This window comes from Typopeltis vanoorti, chromosome 1, assembly GCF_054136105.1.
Source record: "Typopeltis vanoorti isolate ZY-2024b chromosome 1, IOZ_Tvanoo_1.0, whole genome shotgun sequence".
Classification (NCBI taxonomy): Eukaryota; Metazoa; Arthropoda; class Arachnida; order Uropygi; family Thelyphonidae; genus Typopeltis; species Typopeltis vanoorti.
The window spans coordinates 33,869,559-33,892,074 of record NC_143549.1 but is presented as its reverse complement, the minus strand read 5'-3'; the positions used below and the strand labels follow the sequence as shown (position 1 = coordinate 33,892,074).

At 34.9% G+C, this 22,516-nt stretch overlaps 1 protein-coding gene across 9 annotated transcripts in view; it reads left to right on the top strand.

The window, feature by feature from the left end:
• The window catches only part of LOC150109879 (DNA-binding protein P3A2-like), a 343,228-nt gene that overhangs the window by 299,590 nt on the left and 21,122 nt on the right, over positions 1 to 22,516 (top strand). For all 9 annotated transcript variants that reach the window (XM_090397115.1, XM_090397108.1, XM_090397155.1 and 6 more), the window contains one exon: positions 21,874 to 22,075. In XM_090397115.1, coding sequence (XP_090253241.1) covers positions 21,874 to 22,075 — 202 coding nt within the window. The remainder of the gene's footprint in view (positions 1 to 21,873; positions 22,076 to 22,516) is intronic.

Sequence of the window (22,516 nt, the reverse complement as noted above, 5' to 3'; positions counted from 1 at the left end):
ATGCCCTCTTGTCCTTTCCCCAACCTCCATAAAATAAAAAATTCCATCAACTGAAATCCTGTATTTCTGAAAAGGTCATGCTGAAATCCTATACGACTCTTTCAGAAGTTTGTAAGCCTCAATCATATCACCCCTCTTTCTCTTATTTGCTAATGTTTGCAATCTACAAATTCTCAATCTATTCATAATCAGTATTCCATGATTATGATATTATTTTTAACACTGTCCTTTGCATTCTCCACTGTATCAGAACACAATGGTAACCAGGAGACCAGACTTGCACACAATAGTCCAAATGAGATCTTATCAAGGCCTTGTATAGAGGCAAAATGACATCCTTCTCTTTACATGTGAAAGTTCATTCCAGCATTGCAATTATCTTTTGAGTTGTATTTGCAATCTTTGCTACATAGTTCCTGAACTTCAGCTTCCCTACTAACACTCCAAGATCTCTAACCTGATTAGTTTCCTCTAGCATTATCCCACTAATATAATACGACATTGTATATCTAATTATGCTCAAGTGCATGACTTTACATTTACTGATGTTGAACTGATATCCATTTTCCCATGCCCACAATTCTGGCCTATTCAAATCATTCTGCAAGTATTGCATATCACATTACTTGCAGAATGATTATTAAGGTAATCAGGAATGCTGCTGATATGCAGCATTCCTGATTACCCTACCTATCTTTGCATCATTAGCAAATAACTCTGTCTCCTGTCAAACCCCACCCTTCCCAATGTCATTAATGTACAGATGAAATAACAATGGACCAAGAACTGATCCTTGTGGTACACCACTGGTAACCTTAAATCTTGCAGACTCACATCCCCCTTATACCACTTTTTGATATCTGCCAGTCAACCATCCTCTTATCTGTGCTAATATTTTATAATCCAAACCCATATTCTCCAATTTATGCAACAGTCTTCCATGCTGTTTTCTGTCAAAATCCTTAGCAAAATCCAAAGTATCATGGTATATCCGTTCCTCTTGTCTAGTTCAATGGTAACATTATTGTCGAATGTGAGTAAGTTGCTAAAACACGACCTTTCCTTAGTAAACCCATGTTGCTCATTGCAAAGTAGAGATTCACTGTCAACCTCTTTCTGAATGTAAGCCCTAACCAATTTTTTCAAAATCTTCTTCACCACTCCTGAGAGGCTGATTTTTGTACAGTTGGATACATCAATCTTTGTACCATCCTTGTGCAATGGGATTACCATACATTTTTCCACTCCTGAGGAATCTTCCTTGTTATTCAAATTACATAACCTGGTCAAAGGAGTTTCTGGTTCAGCTAGTTCAGCTGAACACTCGTTTTTATTAGTTTCACATTTCCATATCCTTATTAGCTTCACAGTGCCATATCCTCGGAAAGTAATTCAAAATTTATATGAAAATTTTACCAAAATTTTAGAACTTAACTTGGTGGTTTATTAAACCACTTCGTCTCTGCTCCTTTGCTTACGTGTTCTTTACTTTCTCAGCATTCCTGTTTCCAAATGAAAGCTGTTCTAAAAAAACAACAAAATGGCTGCTGTTACTACATTGCTCACATGCTACGTGTGTTTGATATAGAAACATTATGGTAAACAGCATAATTTATAATATGCATTCAACATTGCTGTGTTATTCCCTGAGGATTACAATCTACGGTAAGCAAGTTTACTTACTTGTAACTGCAATTAAATTATTTTATATCACTACCGTTTAATCACATGGCAGCTATGATAATATTAATCATATAATTGCAATACTAAATGACAAATCACATATATACCTTTAGATTATCTTATCATAAAAAACGTATTTCTCATAAAATAAAATTCTCACCAAACATATATAGAAACTAAAAAATTAACATAATAAGCAACATCTGTGGGATTTTTACAATAGCTTAGTATTTCTTTGAAAAAAAATGATTTTTTAAAAAATTTATATATTATCTTCTAATTTTAACAAAATCACACATCTTATGAATATGATTTCTAAGCCTCAAATTATCTCTTCTTTGCCTATTTTCATAGATTTATCAACTGTAATTTGTGAGCTATTACTTCCTTGAGAAGAGTCTGATCAATTCAAATCTATGTGACTAATATGCTCAAAATTATTCATATCTCTTTTATATTCTTCTAATAATTTATTCAGCTCTCTTCTTCTTCTAACAATCTATCATCACTAACAAATGATAGATTTATCATTTGTTAGTGCAAAGTCTTCATTAGCAGTTTTTTCAGAAGCTTGGTTGTCTTCATTAACAGCAGAAGATGTACAGTAGTATCTCGTCTCGCTAATTCGAAGTAATAAAATCCGTGATCGTTCGGATTAGGGAAAAGTTTGGATTAGCAAATCCCCCCCCCCCCCCCCGAGATACAATAACAACTAACGTTTAAGACAAAAATAATCCGATTCTAATGGTACATCAATTTCATTCTGTAAATAAATGAACTAACTGATAGAAAAAAAGCTACTGTACTGTAATGTAAAACTTAAAAAATAATAATACAAGTTTATTTTAGTAAAAAATTTAGTTTGTATGTACCTGTATTGTTGAGGATTCTGATTTAATAAAATTGCATAGTTCAGTACATAACTTAATTTGCATAAAAAATATCACTTTCTTGTACACAACACACAAAAAAAAGTTTCACAAAATAACACAAAAAAGTTTTTTTTTTTATTTCTCTTTAAAAATTCGCTGATTTGCTTTTTGGAAGCTAAACGTTTTTCGAATGCTTCTTCTCGGAGCTGCATTAGCAATAAAATTTTGTGGAACTTATCATTATTCTGCTTAACCCATTCTATATACATATTAAAACTGTCAACTGCCTCTTTATGTTTTACTTTTTTTTTCTTCGAGTTCTTGATCGTCATCATCGTCTTCTAAATCATTCTGTAGCATCATATTTATAATTTCAGCATCTGATTTGATTTCGACTTCACTTTCGGTTCTACCTGTAATACATTCCATAACATCTGTTTGTGAAATATCAATATCTGGATTTATTTTTAACTAAATTATGCGCGTTTTGAATTTCTTCTTTTTGTATATCACCGTAGTCATCCAGGTAAATTCTAGAAGGCCACAGTTTTTTCCATGATGCTCGAATTGCTTCAGGTTTGAGGATTCCCAAGCAACATCAATTGAGAATACTACATCCTTCAAATTTATATTTTTTATTGATGTGGTAACATCATAATTTTGGGAAATTATATTTAAAAGTAGGTCTTTACGATCTTTTAATTTAATGGATTGTATTATGTTCTGATCCATTGGTTGCAACGATGGAGTAGAGTTTGGAGGCAAAATAATAGTACACAAAATAATAATACATAATAAATAAAACTTTTTTTCTTTCAAACCGTAGTTCAGATTACTGGAGGGTTCGGACTAAAGAGGTTCGGATTAACGAGATACCACTGTAGTTTTTTTAATACCTATTGAATCTTCATACACACACTTATGATGTTCTGATATTAAGTCTTCTGAAGTGCAATTGCTTTCATGACTTGAATTACATTGCTTATTTTTATTATCTACTTTCTCCTTAGAGAACTTAGGTTTATACTTACGTACATAACTAGATGATCTTTTGTAATTATTATGGCTTTGTTGTCTTGAACTTTCTGAAGAATTAGATTGATATCTTATTTTATTATTATAAAACTTTACTTTCTTATTATTTAGGTTATGAAAACCTTCATCCTTTAATACTCTATTTAAATCATCTCCTGAACATACTAAACTGTCATTCCTTAACATGTATAATCTTAAACCTATCAGAATGTACAATGAGTATTTTAGTTGGATTCTTTCTTCCTCTTCTTAACATGGATTTTAGGCCAGGTGGCCTGTTCTGGTCTCATGCCATCTCTTTCTTGGTCTTCCGATTCTTCTTTTTCCACTTATTTTATATCTGTATAATATTTTTGATAGTCTTCTGTTGTCCATTCGATTTAAATGTTCTATCCATTTTTGTTTCTATTGTCTTATGTAGTAATTAATTGGTTTTATATTCAGGGATTGTAAAATTTCTTCATTTGTTTTATGGTCCCACTTGGTATATCCAGCTGTTTTTCTGATAACTGCTGTATGAATTTTTATTTTTCATCTTTCCTTTTTTGTGGTCCATGTTTCACTTTAGTACAGTAAAGTTGGTTTTAACAAGACATTATATAGTCTGATTGATTTGAGTTTTGTACTAGGGATGGCTTAAATATATTTTTTATTATGCCATTTACTTTGACAAAGTTTGATATTTTAGTGTTTGTCTTTTTCTTCTTCTTATGATAAATCACATCCCAAGTATTTGAAAATATTTACTTGTTGTAATATTTTATTATCTATCACTATTTTACTTCTTATTGGGTTTTTTCCTTTGAATGCCATTATTTTATTTTTTCTTTAGATATTGTCATATTATATTGCTTTGAGATATCATTTAATGATCTTTGTAAATCATCTTGACTTGGATCAAGGGATGGTTGACAGACAGATATCAAAAAGTGGTATACAGCATGTGTGAATCTGCCAGATTTAAGGTGACCAGTGGTATACCCTGAGGTATACCACTGGTCTTTGGGCCATTATTGTTCAATCTATACATTAATGATATCAGGCAGGATCAAACATCAGATGTGCAATTGTTTGCTGATGATGCAAAGATAAGCAGGGCAAATTGGGGTGCTACCGATATTCAGCAATTACAAAATGATTTGAATAGACTGGGAATTTGGGCAAGCGAAAATGGCTGTCATTTAATGTTATGTGTAAAGTTAAGCACTTTGACGTGATTTGAGTTCCAGAGGCATATTCATATTAAATTAAAAACGCTGAAGAGGCAAGGGATTTTGGCATATTGGTGGATAGCAATTTAAAGTTCAAAGGTCACATAGCAAAAAGTTGCAAATACGACTCAGAGGATAATTACGATGTTGAAGCGAACTTTGACATGTAAGGATAAGGAAGTCATTTTGCCTCTATATAAGACCACACCTGGATTATTGTGTCCAGATTTGGTCTCCCAGGTTCCAAGGGAATAAAGAAGATGTGGAAAGGGTGCAAAGAAGAGTTACCAAGATTATATCTGGATTATGGGATTTAGATTATGAGGACAGATTGCAATTATGTGGACTGCAGACTGGTTAACAGGAGAAAGAGGGGGTGATATGATAGAGGTCTATAAACTTTTGAATGGGTGTTATAGGATATCAACTGATGAAATTTTTTGTTATTTTGAAAGTTGGGAGAGAACATGGGGGCATCCATGGAAGTTTGTTCAGTCAAGAAAGGGGTAACAGCTAGGTTTTTCTTTCACAGAGCAGTGAGTGGGTGGGATAGTTTGCCTTCAGGGGTAGTTAGTGCATCTAGTATGAATGAATTTAACGGAAGGTATTTGGGTGATTTATAGCCTCCCTCGATAAGTCATTGACTCCCTGGAGGTCTCAGATAATAATAATTATCTTCTGATGGAACTAGTACTATTTGATCATCTTCATTTGTGGGATTATTTGTATACCAAATGGGTTATACTGTTTTCAGATTGTTATAATTATATATATATATATATATATATATATATATTATTATTATTATTATTGTTCCGGGAAACTCCAAGGAGTCGACAGACTCATCAAGGGAGGCCCTAACATCATGTCAAGAACAACTATTCAACATTCACACAGTATCTATCATACCTTGCCTTGAACTCATTCACGGTCGTAGCACCCACAACAGACTCTGGAAGCTTATTCCACTCATTTACCACTCTCCAAGTAAAGAACCTAGCTCTAACACCCTTGTCAACCACACTCTTGCCCAGCTTCCATGCATGGCCCCTAGTCCTCCCACCACCAGTCATATTTTCAAAAATATCTTCTGGATCAATCTTATAAAAACCCTTCAGTAATTTGAATGTCTCAATCATATCACCCCTCCTTCGCCTATCGTCCAATTTCTGCAACCCACAAATCTTCAACCTATTCTCATAAGGTTCATTCCACAGACCTGCTATCATCTTGGTCACTCGTCTCTGGACCCTCTCCACTTCCTCCCCATCACGAAGAAACCCTAGTACCCATAACTGGGCACAGAAGTCCAGATGGGGTCTTATCAAGGCTCGATACAGAGGAACAACAACTTGTTCGTCTCTGCATGTTAAAGTATTTTTCAGAAGCCAAGTGATTTGGTGAGCTGTTTTAGTTACTTTTGCAATGTGCCCCCTAAACTTCAACTCCCTATCCACCAACACTCCCAAATCCCTGACCTCATCAATCTCCTGGAGTATGGTTCCACCAATGCGATAAACTGCTGCTATTCTTTTCACCCCAAAGTGCATAACCTTACACTTTGCCACATTAAATTGACATCCATTTTTCCTAGCCCAGTCCTCCAAACTATCCAAATCATCCTGTAAAATTTTGACATCCTGTGCACTCACAATTGCTCTACCCAACTTTGCATCATCAGCAAACAAGTGAACACTTCCTCTCAGATCCTTTCCAATATCATTGATGAACAAATTGAAAAGCAGTGGTCCAAGAACAGAGCCCTGTGGCACTCCACTAGTCACAAGACGTCTTTTAGACTCCACTCCTGAATAAACCACTCTTTGATATCACTCCTTCAACCACCCTCCTATCCATCTCACCAACCCTATATCTATACCCATCTGCTCCAGTTTACTGATTAGGGTTCCATGTGGTATCCTATCAAAGGCCTTGGCAAGGTCCAGTAGTATCACTGTGAACCCATTACCCCTATCCAGTTCAGCCGTCACTGTGTTATAAAACGTGAGCAAGTTACTGAGGCATGATCTACCCTTCACAAAACCATGTTGTCACCATACAATATCCCATTTTCATCTATCCAATCCTGTATTCTTTTCTTGACTAATTTCTCTAAGACCTTGACAATGATTCCTGATATGCTAATCGGTCGGTAATTTACAACAGCAGTCTTGGAACCACCTTTATGCAGTGGAACTATTTTCCCCTCTTTCCACCCGCTCAGGACTAACCCAGACCCGAGAATCAAATTAAACAAAATGGTCAAGGGTACAGACAATTCTTTAGCTGCTTCTCGTACAACACGAGCTGGTACACCATCCAATCCCACAGATGTATTGACATTGAGGTTATGCAATAGACTACTCACCTCCACTTCATTAACCACAATTCCCGTATAATCTACTGGTTTATTCGTTTCTGCAATGTCACCACCTGGATGATATACTCTTGCAAAGTGCTCACTCAGTAACTCAACTATCTCAACTGATTCAGTTACCTCTCTACCATCGGCAATCTTTAAAATCAATCTGCCATGTACATTTTTCCTTTTACTTGCTACATATCTAAAAAACTGTTTAGGATTCTCTTTAGCCTGCATGGCCAATGTTCTTTCGTAATCCATTTTTGCTTTTCTTACCACACTCATCACCCTTCTGGCCTGCGCTTTATACCGTTCATGTGCCTGCCGGTCACCCTTCTCCTTAAATTCCCTCCATAGTTGTTTCTTTTTTTGCAGCTCAAGCTTAATGGTGTTATTCATTCATTTAACCCCTACTTGATTTATTATTCGGACTCTAGGTATACAGTCAGCCATTGCTTCATGCAAGCACTTCTAAACTACCTCCCATGCACTATCAACTTCTAGTCCTTGCAGTTGTACATGCCATGGCACTGAACCAATCAAACTCCTAAGCTTATCATACTTTCCAGCCCGATAATTCCACATGCACCCTGTCTTAATTGAAAATTCTACACCTTTAGCCACCTCCCAAGTTAAGACCCTATGATCACTTTCACCGATTGGTGGCAATGTGGTCATATTTGTTACAGCCAAATCCTCAGATGTAATTACTAGGTCAAGCACTCTCTGACCCCTAGTATTTTCCATTACATGCTGTCGCAGATAGTTATCCCTTAATAATTATCCCTTATCCTTAATATATATATATATATATATATATCCCTTAATATATATATATATATATAAATATATATCCCTATATAGTTATCCCTTAATATATATATATATAAATAAATATATATCCCTATATAGTTATCCCTTAATATATATATATATATATATATATATATATATATATATATATATATATATTGTGATTGTTCATTTTTACTCAGTAGAAAATATTATTAATTAGTTTAAATGACTGATACCGAGAGATAAAGAGATGACATGGTGTATTTAAAAAGATTTTACTAGTTTTGTTGAATGGATCAACTTCTTCGGGTATCACAATCAAAGAAATATACAAAAAATAACAGAGACTTAAAAATTGCATTAACAGTACTAGTACAAAAGACAGTAGTACATTTTGAAAACAGTAATGTGAGCTTGAGTTCCAAGTAAAAGTTTACTACGTGCTGTCACGAGTGTGCCAGTATTGAACAGAGGCAATGTGTGCATCAGAGAGATTGAAACTTAGGCTTTTGTTGATGTGGGAAGAATCTAAGGTAATTTCTCTAGATTCGACAACCTTTCTTTCAAGTTCATCATAGCACACATGGATATTAGAAGTTTGTGTCCAGTTCACAATGTGTTGGTGGCCTTCATCCGAGTTAACAGAAAAAAGAACGTGGCTAGAGAGAGAGCGCTGGCTCTAGTCCTGTTGTAGGAAATATCTCTATGGTGTTCCTCCAGACGTAAAAGGATGGATTTAGCCATTTGGCCATAGTATGGCTTTCCACAATCACATAAAATTGTGTAGACTCCTGGATACTGAGTGGGAAGATGTTTCTCTTTAGGTTTACTAAGTACTAGGTTCGATTCCCGTCGGTGACGTGAGGAGCTGAAGGATCTTCCTCAGCCATAGCCAAGTTAGCCAGTCTTGGGCGTGGACAGCAGGGTTTTTTCCCCAGTTTATTCTGGGGTTCTTCATCCCGCAAAGCAGGCAAACTGGCCTCGAGAACTCAACACTACAGGCCATAGGATACACCGGGGCATAAGGCTGACAACCTTATCCTGTAAACTGAGTGAGGTCCGATGATCAATGGACCCTCGACACCGCAAGGTAAAAGAGGGTATAAAGAAGATGAGATGAGATGAGAAGTATTTTTAAGAAAAAGAGTTCAATTTATGTTTCTTCTGTAAGTAAAGATTTGGCCCGGTGTGCTAAAGGTGGAAATAATACCAAATTTTTGCGGAGGATAGTGATGGGAAGAAGCATGAAGGAATCTGTCATCAGTATGAGTAGGTTTTCTAAAAATTGAGATTTTAATACTTTCAGAACATCTGGTAAGCTTCAGATCTAGGAATGGTAGGCAGACTTATTAATGATGGTTTCTCTCCTAATAAGATTGATAAATTTCTTTCTCTCCATCACTCAACTGCTTCTGAAGATCCCTCTTCCCCACAGAGCTTTATTTCTTTTCCTTACATCAGCTCTCTTTTACCAAAACTAGCTAAAATTCTCAAGAAATTTAATTTCAGAACTTGCTTCTCTATGCTCCCAAAACTTCGCTCCATACTTAGTAAACCTAAAGAGAAACATCCTTCCCACTCAGTTTCCAGGAGTCTACAAGATTTTGTTGATTACGGAAAGCCAAACTGCTAAATCTATCCTTTTACGTATGGAAGAACACCGTAGAGATATTTCTTACAACAGGACTAGAGCCAGCGCTCTCTCTCTAGCCACGTTCTTTTTTCTGTTAACTCAGATGAATGCCGCCAACACATTGTGGACTGGATAGAAACTTCTAATATCCATGTGTGCTATGATGAACTTGAAAGACAGATTGTCGAATCTAGAGAAATTACCTTAGATTCTACCCACATCAACAACAGCCTAAGTTTCAATCTTTCTGATGCACACATTGCCTCTGTTCAGTACTGGTGCACTCATGACTGCACATAGTCAACTTTTATTTGGAACTCAAGCTCGCATTACTGTTTTCAAAATGTACTACTGTTTTTTGTACTAGTGCTGTTAATGCAATTTTTAAGTCTCTGTTATTTTTTGTATATTTCTTTGATTGTGATACCTGAAGAAGTTGATCCATTCAACGAAACTAGTAATATCTTTTTAAATAAACCATGTCACCTCTTTATCTCTTGGTATCAGTCATTTAAAGTAATTAATATATATATATATATATATATATATATATCTTGAAAATCCTTGGGGGTGCTTAAGGGTCAAAGCTGTATAACTGAGAGGAGACCTCCACATAGCCTTTAAAGGAATGCGGAGAACCAACCAGGGCTTCTGACCTAATGTCCAATCCTCACCTTCTCGTGATGTACCCTGTTGGGTATCTACTTTGATACTGAACGAACGAGGATGGGCTGGCAATTTGGGATTTAGCCGACCAAATTGTATTCTTATTGGTTAAACCAAAATAAAAAATGATGACACAACATGACAAAATTTCATGCTGGCTGGGGCGTCGCCCGGTTAAACAAGGCCCCCGTTGTTTTCGCCAGGGAACCAGGGCGAACAGCGAAAAGTCAGCTACTGGAAAAAATCTGAAAACAAACCCCAACTCAACATCACCAGAGTTAAAGATCAGTACTATCAACGTAAGAAGCCTGAAAGACAAAGAAATGGAGCTAGCTGAGGAATTAGATAAGTACCAGATCGACATAATAGGGGTGACTGAAACAAAAAAGACCAAAACTGGTGAGATCTTTCTGAGCAATAAATACAAAATGTTATAATAAGGCAATGACAATCAAGGAAAAGAAGGAGTAGCCATAGTATTCAACACAAAATACGAGGCTAATCTTCTTGAATGGCAGTCAGTCTCAAGTAGAGTAATGTGGGCAAATATGAGAATGTGGAACTGGACAATGAGACTTATTTGTGCCTATGGTCCCACAGAAGGTTCTACTAAGGTAGAAGTGGAGGAATTTTTTGACGCTTTAGAAAAAGCAACTGACACAATGAAAAAGGAAAAGTTGGTCCTTGTTGGGGATCTAAATAGCAGAGTAGGAAATGATTGTGAGACATACAAAAATATTTTGGGAAAATTTGGTGAAAAGAGCAAAGCTAATAATAATGGCAAATATCTGTTGGATTTCTGCTCAGGACATGGACTGGTTATTACTAACACCATGTTCCAACATAAAAATGTGCACAAATTCACATGGAGAGAAGAGGCTAGGAATAAGAAAAGTCTCATTGACTATGTTATTGTTAATAGTGGTGTTTTCTCCCTGGTGCAGGACACCAGAGTGTACAGAGGATTTGAAATTGGAAGTGATCACTATTTAGTCTTGAGCAGGATAAAATTGAATTTCATATTGAAAAGAATAACATGTAAGAAAGTTTTAAAGCAAATAAAAGTTGAGCAGCTCGCCTATGTGAACTGTAGACTAAAATACACAGAGATTCTTGGAGAAAAAATGAAAGAGTTTGAGAACAAGAACCAAACCGTGGAGATTCAGTGGCAAACCTTGAAGAGAACCCTGATTGATTCAGCCAGAGAGGCATGTGGTGAGGTTGTGTGCAAGCATAAAAAAATCAGAACTTCCTGGTGGACACAGGAAGTTAAAGAGACAGTGAAGGAAAAGAAGAAAGCATATCAAAAGTTCCTGGCAAATAAGTCAGCTTTTACTCTTACAGAATACAGAGACAAATGTAAGAAAGCTAAACAGTGTGTAAAACTAGCTAAACAAAAGTCATGGGAGGACTTTGGCAAGAATATAGAAAATAAATATCAAGAAGGTGGCAAAATATTCTGGAGGTTGTTGAAGAAGCTTAGGAATTGAGGAAAGAGTGCTGTAAAAGGAGTTAGAGATGATAAAGGTGACATGAAAACAGGATAAAAAGATATCCTTGAAGTATGGAGTAATTACTTTGAAAAACTGCTAAATGAAACAAGCAGTGATGACAGCACAGTGATAAAAAACACTGACCAGGCATGCAGTCAGGAATACATATCCATACTTGAAGTAGAAAAAGCCATCAAAGGCTTGAAATGTGGAAAGGCAGCAGGAGTAGATGATATTCGACCAGAAATGCTGAAGTATGGTGGTATAAGAGTCTTACAGTGGCTGCACTGCATAGTTCAGAAAGCCTGCACAGAGGGACGAATTCCCGATGATTGGAGTAGAGCTCTCATAGTACCCATATATAAAAAGGGAAATAAAACTGAATGTGAGAATTACAGAGGTATTTCCCTACTGAGTGTTCCTGGCAAGATCTATGCAAGTATACTTGAGAAATGGTTGAGAAGAATTGTGGAAGAAAAGCTTGGTGAAGAAAAAGCTGGATTCAAGCCAAATAGAGTATCAGATCTTCACTTTATGACAAATAGTCGAGAAAGCCTGGGAATATAACAAAGATCTGTATTTAAGTTTTGTCGATTTGGAAAAGGCATATGACAAGGCGCCAAGAGAGAAGCTATTCAATACGCTACAGTTATATGGTGTCAATGGGGCATTATATCAAACAATACTTAGTCTTTATTTGAGTTGTAAGTCAGCAGTTAGAATTGAAAGAAGTACAGGAAGATGGTTTAATGTTAAATCTGGTGTGAGACAAGGATGTACATTATCCCCTCTGTTATTCATTATCTATATGGATCACATTATGAAGGAAAGTGGTATTAAACCTGATATCAAAATTGGAGATGTTAATGTCAGCTCTTTGCTTTATGCGGATGATGTTATACTTCTAAATAAATCCGCTACAAGTCTGCAAAATTCTCTGACTAAATTGAATAGCTGTTGTAATAGATATGGTATGAAGGTCAGCAATAAAAAGACAAAGACAATGAAAATAGGCAGAATCATTGATAATGTCAACTGTGTTGTGAATGGATAACCTGTGGAACAAGTAAAACATTTCAGCTACTTAGGCACAATTTTTAGTGAAGATGGTAAATTAAATATAGAAATAGACAACAGAATCAGCAAAGCTGGTATGGTGGGAAGTCAATTGAATAAATTCATATGGAGTAAGAGAGAAATTAGTCGGAAGACTAAATTAGCTGTATACAAGACAGTGTTCAAACCAGTTTTAACTTATGGATCTGAGAGCTGGGTCCGAAGTAAAACACTTGACCAAAGACTAGAGACCGCAGATATGAGAGTCCTGAGAAAGATTAGAGGCGTGAACAGATGGCATCAATGGCAATATCATATTAAAAATGAGGATATTAGGAAAGAACTTGACATTGTCAGCATCCAGGAATGCGTTAGCAGAGCTAATCTCAGGTGGTATGGTCATTTAAATAGAATGGGAGAGGAAAGATTAGCAAAACAAGTGTTCTCTGCCAGGTTGTTTGGAAAACGACCCAGAGGAAGACCAAGATATAGGTAGATTGATACGGTACAAAGTGCCTTAGACGTTAGAAGAATAAGATCTGATAATGTTGGAGTCTTGACAAGTAACAGACTGATTTGGAGGAAAATTGTAGATAGGAAGTTAGTAATGATGTAATTTTTTCATGTAGTACTGTCATATCCTGTACACCCCTTGAGGGTACATGGCAGGAATTTGATGATGATGATGAAAATCCTTGTCGTACTCCTTTTGATATATCTTTCCATTCTGAGATGTGTTCTAATTTAACTGCTATTTTTAAATATATTTCTTGAATGGATTGCAAATGTTTGCTTTGGTATATTTAAATCGATTAATATTATAAACAATTTTTGTCTACTAATTTTGTGAAAGGCTTTTTCATAATCAATAAAGGCCATGAGGGTTTCTTTTTGAAATTCTCTTCTCTTTTCTATTAATAATTTTACAGTAAAAATTGGATTTATCAGGATCGGCCTTTTTGGAAGCTGTTTTGTTTTTCTAGTACAGTGGTTCCCAACCTTTTTGCACTTGTGTATCCCTTTTAAACCTATTCCTATAAATTGTACCCCTTGTTTTTAAAATAGCTGTTTTTAAATACTGACACTTTTTTTTAGTCTATCTTAATGGAAAATTGTTTATTTTACTTGTTTTTCTGCCATTACTGATTATTTTTCATGTACCCCGATCGGCCCAGCACGTATCACCGGTTGGGAACCGATGTTCTAGTAGTTTGTTTTCTACAATACTGTTTAGCTTCTCTTTTAATTTTCCTGCATATATTTTATACCCTGTATTCTTTATATCTCATATTTTGAAATTTGCAGGAGATAATTGTTCATATCCTATAAGGACCTGAAGTCTTATTTCTTAATTTATCACCCTTTCTAAGACTAAGTTCATTATATTTTCTGAATCTATAAATGCCCATGTTTTATGGGAAATAAATTTACTAGTTTCTGCTACAAGCTCATGAACAAATGAATTTCTTTTTACTATATCCTCAAGATATTCATAAATATCTGAGATACCTGAATTAATATGTGTAGATCTCATTTGGAAAGTTAGGATCGAAACATATTACACACACATATTACAAAAGCAGGTTTTTCTTTAATAGCAAAATGAACTGCTGTCCTACAAGAATCCCAATTTGATAATTTATCATTAGCTAGTTTAGATGGTGTGTGTTTTAAAGTCTTATTTAACCTTTCTCACATTCCATTACTTTGAGGATGATAAGGTGTAGTAAAAAGTGTCTTGATATTTAGTAACTTACATAATTGAAACATTGTTCTGCTGTAAAGTTTGCTAATTGATCAGATAAGTGTTTGAGGCGTACCATACCTTGAGATAAATCATCTTTAAAAATTTATTAGCTACAGTTTTAGCAGTCTAATTCTTCATAGGTAATTCTTCTGGAAAGCATGATAGCATATCAATAGCTACAAGAATATACTTATTTCCTTCCTTTGGTGTGTGTAAGGGTCCAATTACATCAATAGCTACAGCTTGAAATGGTCTAACTAGAAATTGGAAAGGGTTGTAGAGGTGCTTTACCTCTAAAGATAGACCTAGTTTTGCATAAATGACATGATTTCACATATGAGTTAATTTCATTTCTCATACCTTTCCAAAAAATACCTGTCCTTAATTCTGTGCCAGGTTCTCTCAGATCCTTGATGATCAGCTAGATCAGAATTATGAAAAGTATAGAGAATCCAAGGTTTCATGATATAACTGGAGCTAAAATTTTTACTTTTATTTCATCATTTCATCCTCATCCATTTGCCTTGATAGAAGTAAATCATTCTCATCTAAATAGAGCATTTGAAGGAAAGAAAATTCTTCAGGAACAGATTCACCCCTTTGGGCTTTTTTGTATACATTTTTCAAAATGGGATTTTCTTTCTGAGCATTAACTATGAGAAACATTTTCCAGTTTTGCAATTAGGTGATTTACCTTTTAATCTTATTCAATTAATCTATCTTGTTAATTTGAAAATCCTCATTCTTAAAATTCTTCTGAGATTTAGCAGGAATTATTCCTGCTTTGTAACTTGAACATTCAATCTCCTTTAAAATGAACTGCATTTTGAATACTTCAAGGATAAATTAGCTTCATCTAATTTTGAAAGAACTTTCACTAAAATATTTCTGTAATAGATCCTTTGAGTATATAAGCAAATCATCTTAAAAACAAAAAACTTCTTTACCTTATATATCTGCTAGAACAGAATTCATTAGTGACTGAAAAGATGACTGAGTCAACATAATTGGTACCTCTGGCATCTTGTAGTGAAGGCAAAATATTTTCTATCTTCCTTCTTTAAATGAATCTGGAAATAGCCAGAGTTAATATCTAGTTTAGAGACTCAATTTTACACAAAAGAAAATCAGCTGGTTTTGTGACTTTATTGATATCTCTCTCAGATCAAAAAAGCAAATCTAAAACTTCCATTAGGTTTTTCTCATCATCATAATCAAATTCCTGATATATACCCTCACGGGATGTACAGGATATGATAGTGTTATGTCGTGACATTTCTTTAATTTATTCTTTATTGTGTTCTCCTACTTATATCACTTATCTTAGATTGTCACTGTGTAGTGTTATTACTTTAACTATATATTTCTATGGTCTATACACACGAGACTATCAGAATTCTGTACTCTCTTATCTACAGTTAAATCTATTCACACAATTGGCCGATTCTTAGAAAGATTAAGTATATTAAATAAATTAACAAAGAGTAGACTTCTGAATAGAGTCAGATCCTCAGCAATAATGGTCTGGAGTTACCTCCTAATCAGGTTCTGGCAATATTTATTTGATCAAGCTGCACCAGTCAGATCCCTAGGTTAGAAATTCCTCTTAACCAAGGAGTAACCCTCAGAAAATATACTAAGTAAATCAATCTATTAATTATTCTTTATCTCAATTTTATCTATCTCTCTTAAAATACTTTAATTTGCAGTCGTGGTCTCCATCATATAATTCTCTCCTGCTCAGAATCAGATATTAGCAAGCGGTGCATTGGATTCATTTCAAGGCACAAAACAGGTTAAGATAATCAAGATACATTTATTAGATTTCTAAGCTTCTTCTTCTCCCATAGTCCTAAATGAACCATTGGGTCATTCATGGCTGGTAGGTGATACTCTTTGCTAGCCTCCTCCAGTCGTCTTGGTCTCTTGTTCTTGATGTCAGTTGAGAAAGGGAGGAATTTGTCCATTTTTTGATGTTATCAGTCCATTTTAATCGAGGTCAGCCCCTAACCCTTGATCCCGGAATGATTCCTTCTAGGGTTTGCTTTGGAATGCAATTAGCCCTCTCCACATGTCCGAACCATTTCATCTGTCTTCTTCTGATGACTGTCAGAATATTTTCCCCTTTTCTCCCATCTATTGAGTCAATCAGTTTTCAGACATTTTCATTGGTTTCGTGAGCGGTATAGGGAATTCTCAAAAGTCTTCTGTAAGTTTTCATTTTGAAAGACAGGAGTCTTTCATTTCGAATGTGAGGCCTGGACCTTCAATAAAGTCCAGGCCTCACAACCATACAAGAGGACAGAATTCACCAAGGTGTCAATTAGTCTTAGTCTGGTTGTGATTGCTATTCTGTTATCTCTCCACAGTGGTTTTAACTTTTGTAGGGCCACAGTTGCCTTAGCAATTCAGTATTTAATGTCGGTTTTTGAACAACCATCCTGACTCAACGTGCTTCCTAGATAAGTGAACTTCTTTACATTCTCAATTTGCTTATTGCCAATTTGTATCTTTAAGAATTCAATGTCTGATTTTGAGGTTATCATTGTTTTTTGTAGGTTTATGTATAATCCATATTTTTTTGATGTTCCAAAAACACAGCTGGTTATCTCTTGTAATTCTTCTTCTTCACTTTCTGCCAGAAGATCGATATTGTCAGTGAAACACAAGTTATTTATTCTTAGTCCACCAACTACTATTCCAGTGCCATATTCATAAAGAGCTTCATCTATGACATATTCCAGAAAACAATTAAAAAGAAGAGGGGACAAGATGCATCCCTGTCTTACCCCCCCCCCATTCTGCCCAGAACGGTTCACTGCTGTACTTTTTAATTTCAATTCTCATATCAGATGAGGAATAAAGAGATTTAATAATCCTAATGATTTTGTTGTCAATACCCTAATGTTCTAAAATTTTCCATAATGCCTCGTGCCATATTGATTCAAAAGCTTTTTGAAGGTCTAAGAAGTTGTGACAGATTATTTTGTTATGTTCTATGTATTTTTCGCCTAGTATGTGTATTGTAAAAATATGGTTGATTGTACTTCTGGACTTCAGGAAACCTGCTTGTACATCTGATAGTCTGCTTTCTAAGATTACACATTTACAAAAAAAAAACATCAATAGGAAGAGTTATCCCAAGTTATAAGGTTAGACATAGCAACTGTAATTCACACATCATATCCAAGCATAAGCTATTTTCACTACACAATTCTTGCTAGCATCTTTTAAATATCCTTACTAGTTTATACATATTCTTAAAACATTCACATCAATAACTCTATAGATCATTACGCATAGCAAATTAACTACTACTCATTCAGACACTGGTATCTAAATTTCACTATAGTCCTTCTTCCTACAAGTTTATAGAGTTCTATAACATAACATCTCTTTTCTTCCATAACACAATATTCCGTTCTTTCTTAACAAAAGAATTATAAAAGGGTTTTACATTGCCACATTCCTGGAACTCATTCAGTCTGTCATTCTTTTATATTTTCCCTCCGAATGTTCGATTTCATCCTTGGTGATTGACTCACTGGCTAGATTTGGACTTCATTGTTCTGTCCTTCCATTGCATTCTCGATTGGAAACAGCATGGCTCAGGTCGGCCCACGTGGATGTATGTGGCGGCCAGTTTCTTCAAGCTTACTCGGAAGAGTACTGAATATTTCTTTGTCTGTTCTTTCCATACGACATCAAGAACCGACAGCAGAGAATAGCTGCCCGCTATCGATTAGATCCCGAATTAGAACTCCCGACTCCACAAAAAATTCTCCAGCAAACCTGTTTTATACTTCGTATCTCTAGCGCCCTATTCACTACCAAACCTTTCTGCCCGACACTTTCTTTTTGCGCCCGGCTCCTATTTTCATTTCTATCTTCCTGGAATACTTCTTACGTGTGTCGCGTCTTCTGGAAAACACCATGTGCATGCTGTTCGCACGTAAACAATTTGCCGGTGGCTACACAATTTATCTGAAGTTGTTGTCAGTGGACTTTGAACCTTCGTTACTATCCTCTAACATATATCTTATAGAGAAACTTCTTACATTATAATCTTTTACAATTAAATGACATCTTTCACCTTCAATTAATATTTCAAAATTTGTATTGGTATAATTCTTTAAACAAATTAGTATCTCTACTTATTTACAAGCATTTCTCCTTTTAGTTTTTTTTTTCTTGTTAAATTCTGAATAAGATATTTCTTAGTTAAAATATTTTCATTCAAAATTCAACAATAGTACTACATGAAAAATCTACGTAATTACTAACTTCCTAAATACAATTTTCCTTCAAATCGATCTGTTATCTGTTAAGACTGCAACATTATCAGACATTATCTTTCTATCCAATAAGATACTTTTTTACCATATCAATCCACCTATATCATGGTCTTCCTCTGGGTCTTTTGGAAATAGACAACAGTTCTCCTGTCAACCTGACAGAGAACACTTGTTTTGCTAATCTTTCCTCTCGCATTCTGTTTAAGTGATCATACCACCTGAAATTAGCTCTGCTAACACATTCCTGGATGTTAACAATGTCGAGTTCTTTCCTAATATCCTTGTTTTTAATATGATATTGCCATTGATGCCATCTGTATACATGCCCCTAATCTTTCACAGGACTCTCATATCTACATTCCTTAGTCTTTTGGCTCAAGTGTTTTTACTTCTAACCTAGCTCTCAGATCCATTAAGTTAAATTTGGTTTGAACACCGTCTTGTATATAGCTAATTTAGTGTTTTGACTATTTTCTCTCTTATTCCATATAAATTTATTTAGTTGATTTCTACCATAACAGCTTTGTTGATTCTGTTGTCTATTTCCATATTTAATTTACCATCTTTACTAAAAATCATGCCTAAGTAGCTGAAATCTTTTAATTGTTCTATAGTGTTCTCCATTCACAATGCAGTTAATATTTTCAATGCTTCTGCCTATTTTCATTGTCTTTGTCTTGTTATTGTTGACCTTCATACCATATCTATTACAGTGGTTATTCAATTTAATTAGGAATCTTGCAGAAAACTGTAGCATATTTATTTAGTAAGTATAACATCAGCATAAAGCAAAGAGCTGCGATTAACATCTCCAATTTTCATTTCATATTTTCATATTAGGTTCAATACCACTTTTCTTCATAATGTGATCCATATAGATAATGAATAACATGGGATAATGTGCATCCTTGTCTGACACCAGATTTAACATTAAACCATCTTCCTGTACTTCCTTCAATTCAAACTGCTGACTGACAACTCAAGAAAAGACTAGGTATTGCATGAAATAATGTCCCATTGACACTATACTATAGCATTTTGAATAGCTTCTCTCTTGGCACCTTGTCATATGCCTTTTCCAGAACCACAAAACTTAAATAGAGAATTTGTTATATTCCCATGATTTCTCAACTATTCATTGTAAAGTGAAAATCTGATCCTGACAGTATTTATTTGGCCTGAATCCAGCTCGTTTTTCCCTTTCCACGATCGGTCTCAACTGTTTCTCAAGTATACTTGCATATATCTTACCAGGAACACTCAGTAAAGAAATACCTCTGTAATTCTCACATTCAGTTTTATTTCCCATTTTATATATGGGTACTATGAGAGCTCTACTCCAATCATCTGGAATTCATCCCTCTGTCCAGACCTTCTGAACTATGCAATGCAACCACTGTAAGACTTTTATACCTTCATACTTCACGAGATTCCATGGAGTTTGATTTGAATCCTTAAAATGTTTCTTAATATCTCTCCTTTTTAATTAACTTGAGATATTGACTTTCATTTTGGCTAATACATGCCACATTACTTGCAACAGAACTTTTTGTTCCTATGAATGTACTTGTTTGGAATTCAACAATTGGTATATATCTTTAAGCCATTCCTCTCTTTCCCTAACTACTTTATAACATTCTTCTAAATTTTTAAATTTTTTCTTTTAAGGTACTCCCTTTAAATCACCTTTTAGATCTACTCTAAACTGGTGAAATATAAACTATTCTAAATGTAATTTCTCATCAGCTGAGACACTTCACTTATGACCTATACTTAACAATCTATTAATAATACTCAAACTGTTTCTTTATACCTTGAATGCATTGATGTAACTTCCATAAGTTTGGACTTGCATCTCTAACCTTTGAAAATTCTAAGATTAATAATTTATTAACTTATAAATTTGAATCCTTAAAATGTTAAAATGTTATAACCTACTAACTTATTTCTCAGAATAATTACATACATATACATACATCTTCAAGGCCCACCTTTTCTAATTGGGTTGTGGGGGCAACAGCTGCAAGAGGAACTTCCAATAGTCACGATCCTCTGCCACCAAGCTCGAGTGTTCTGGTGGGATTCCCAAACGTGTCCACCCAAGGTATTGGATATAATCTATCCAGCGAGTCCTTGGCCTTCCATGCGCCCTGCTGAGGGAGCCTCTCTTGTGGCATTCTGACCAAGTGCACGTTCCAACGTAACTGTGATCTCTTAACATGGAGAAGCAGCAGTTGAGTATTAAGGATTTCCCGAATTGCAGAGCTTCTGAATCTGTTGAGTCTTGTCAGCCCCGCAACCCCTGGAAGGAACCTCATTTCAGCCGCTTGGATTCGTGTCTGCATTCTTTCGGTCAGCACCCAATTCTCATGACCATAGGTGAGGATAGGGACGTAGACTGTATTGAAGACAGCCAGTTTTGCCTTCTGGCTTGACTCCTCCCTCAGAATAATTAACAAGCGAAATTCAGACTGTTTCCCTAATCTTTAAATTTCTCTACATATTTAAAATATGATTCAACATTTTCATTATCATCTCCTGAATATGTAGGAATAACTAGATTAGGATTAACTTCTTTAAAAAATTCACTATATTCAATTACATTTAACATTCTTGTATTAACAACAGTTCATTCTCACTTTCAGAATACATTTTCTATTTATCAAAGGATAAATATTAAACTTTAATACAACATATAGATACTGAAGTCAAAACTATTAAAATATTTAAATACTTGCTTTGAGTATCTTTTAGAAATAAGACATGTAATCTTTTAACTGTTTGTTATAAAATTTATTATTTTTATCACTATCAATCTTTCGAGAGATTAACAGTATATTTCTTATCATAGCTTATACTGCAGTCAATTCATTTATTACATATTATATTTTTTCCCATTATTTTTATGCTCTATTAATTTGCAACACACACACATATACACACATGCTTATTATTATTTTATTTATTTATTTATTTATTTTTAATCTGCACATCCAAATTATTTTATTATAATATATTACTTTAGATTCAAAACACACAAGGTGATACAGAAGTTGCAACTGCAGCACAGCAAGTTTCAACAGCTGGAGCTCAGGTAACTCCTATCAGTGCAGTGAATGTTGACCTTAATGGAGAAGCAACTGCTCAAGCAGTTGCAACTTTAGCAGAAGCCACAATCAATCAAGATGGGCAAATCATTTTAACAGGAGAGGATGGCACACAGAGTGGTGAGTTTATATGTTTATTGTCAGTTTGTGAGTTTATATTTATTTATTGTCATACACGAAATAACAGGACTGTAATTCAAACTATTATCAGCTCATTTTATATAGAAAGGCATGATATTCTAATTGGGTTGCTATGATATTCTAATTGCGTGTCATAGGCGAACCTATGACATGCCCGAGAATTTTGCTGGCACGTCAACGATTTATAGGTGAAATCCTTTTATATCTTATAAGTTATTCAACTTTTTTTTTTAATTGTTACAATACTTACAAGTTAAATTTTGTTTTACACCAGAGAGCAGCTATGAAGATGTACATATGATTGGTGCAGTATTAACAAAAGGTCACGCAACCCAAAGACAACCTGCAATTGTTGAGTTGAAATTCTAATTCTCTTCAACTGAATTCCACAATATGTGAAACTGACATTGAACTGACACC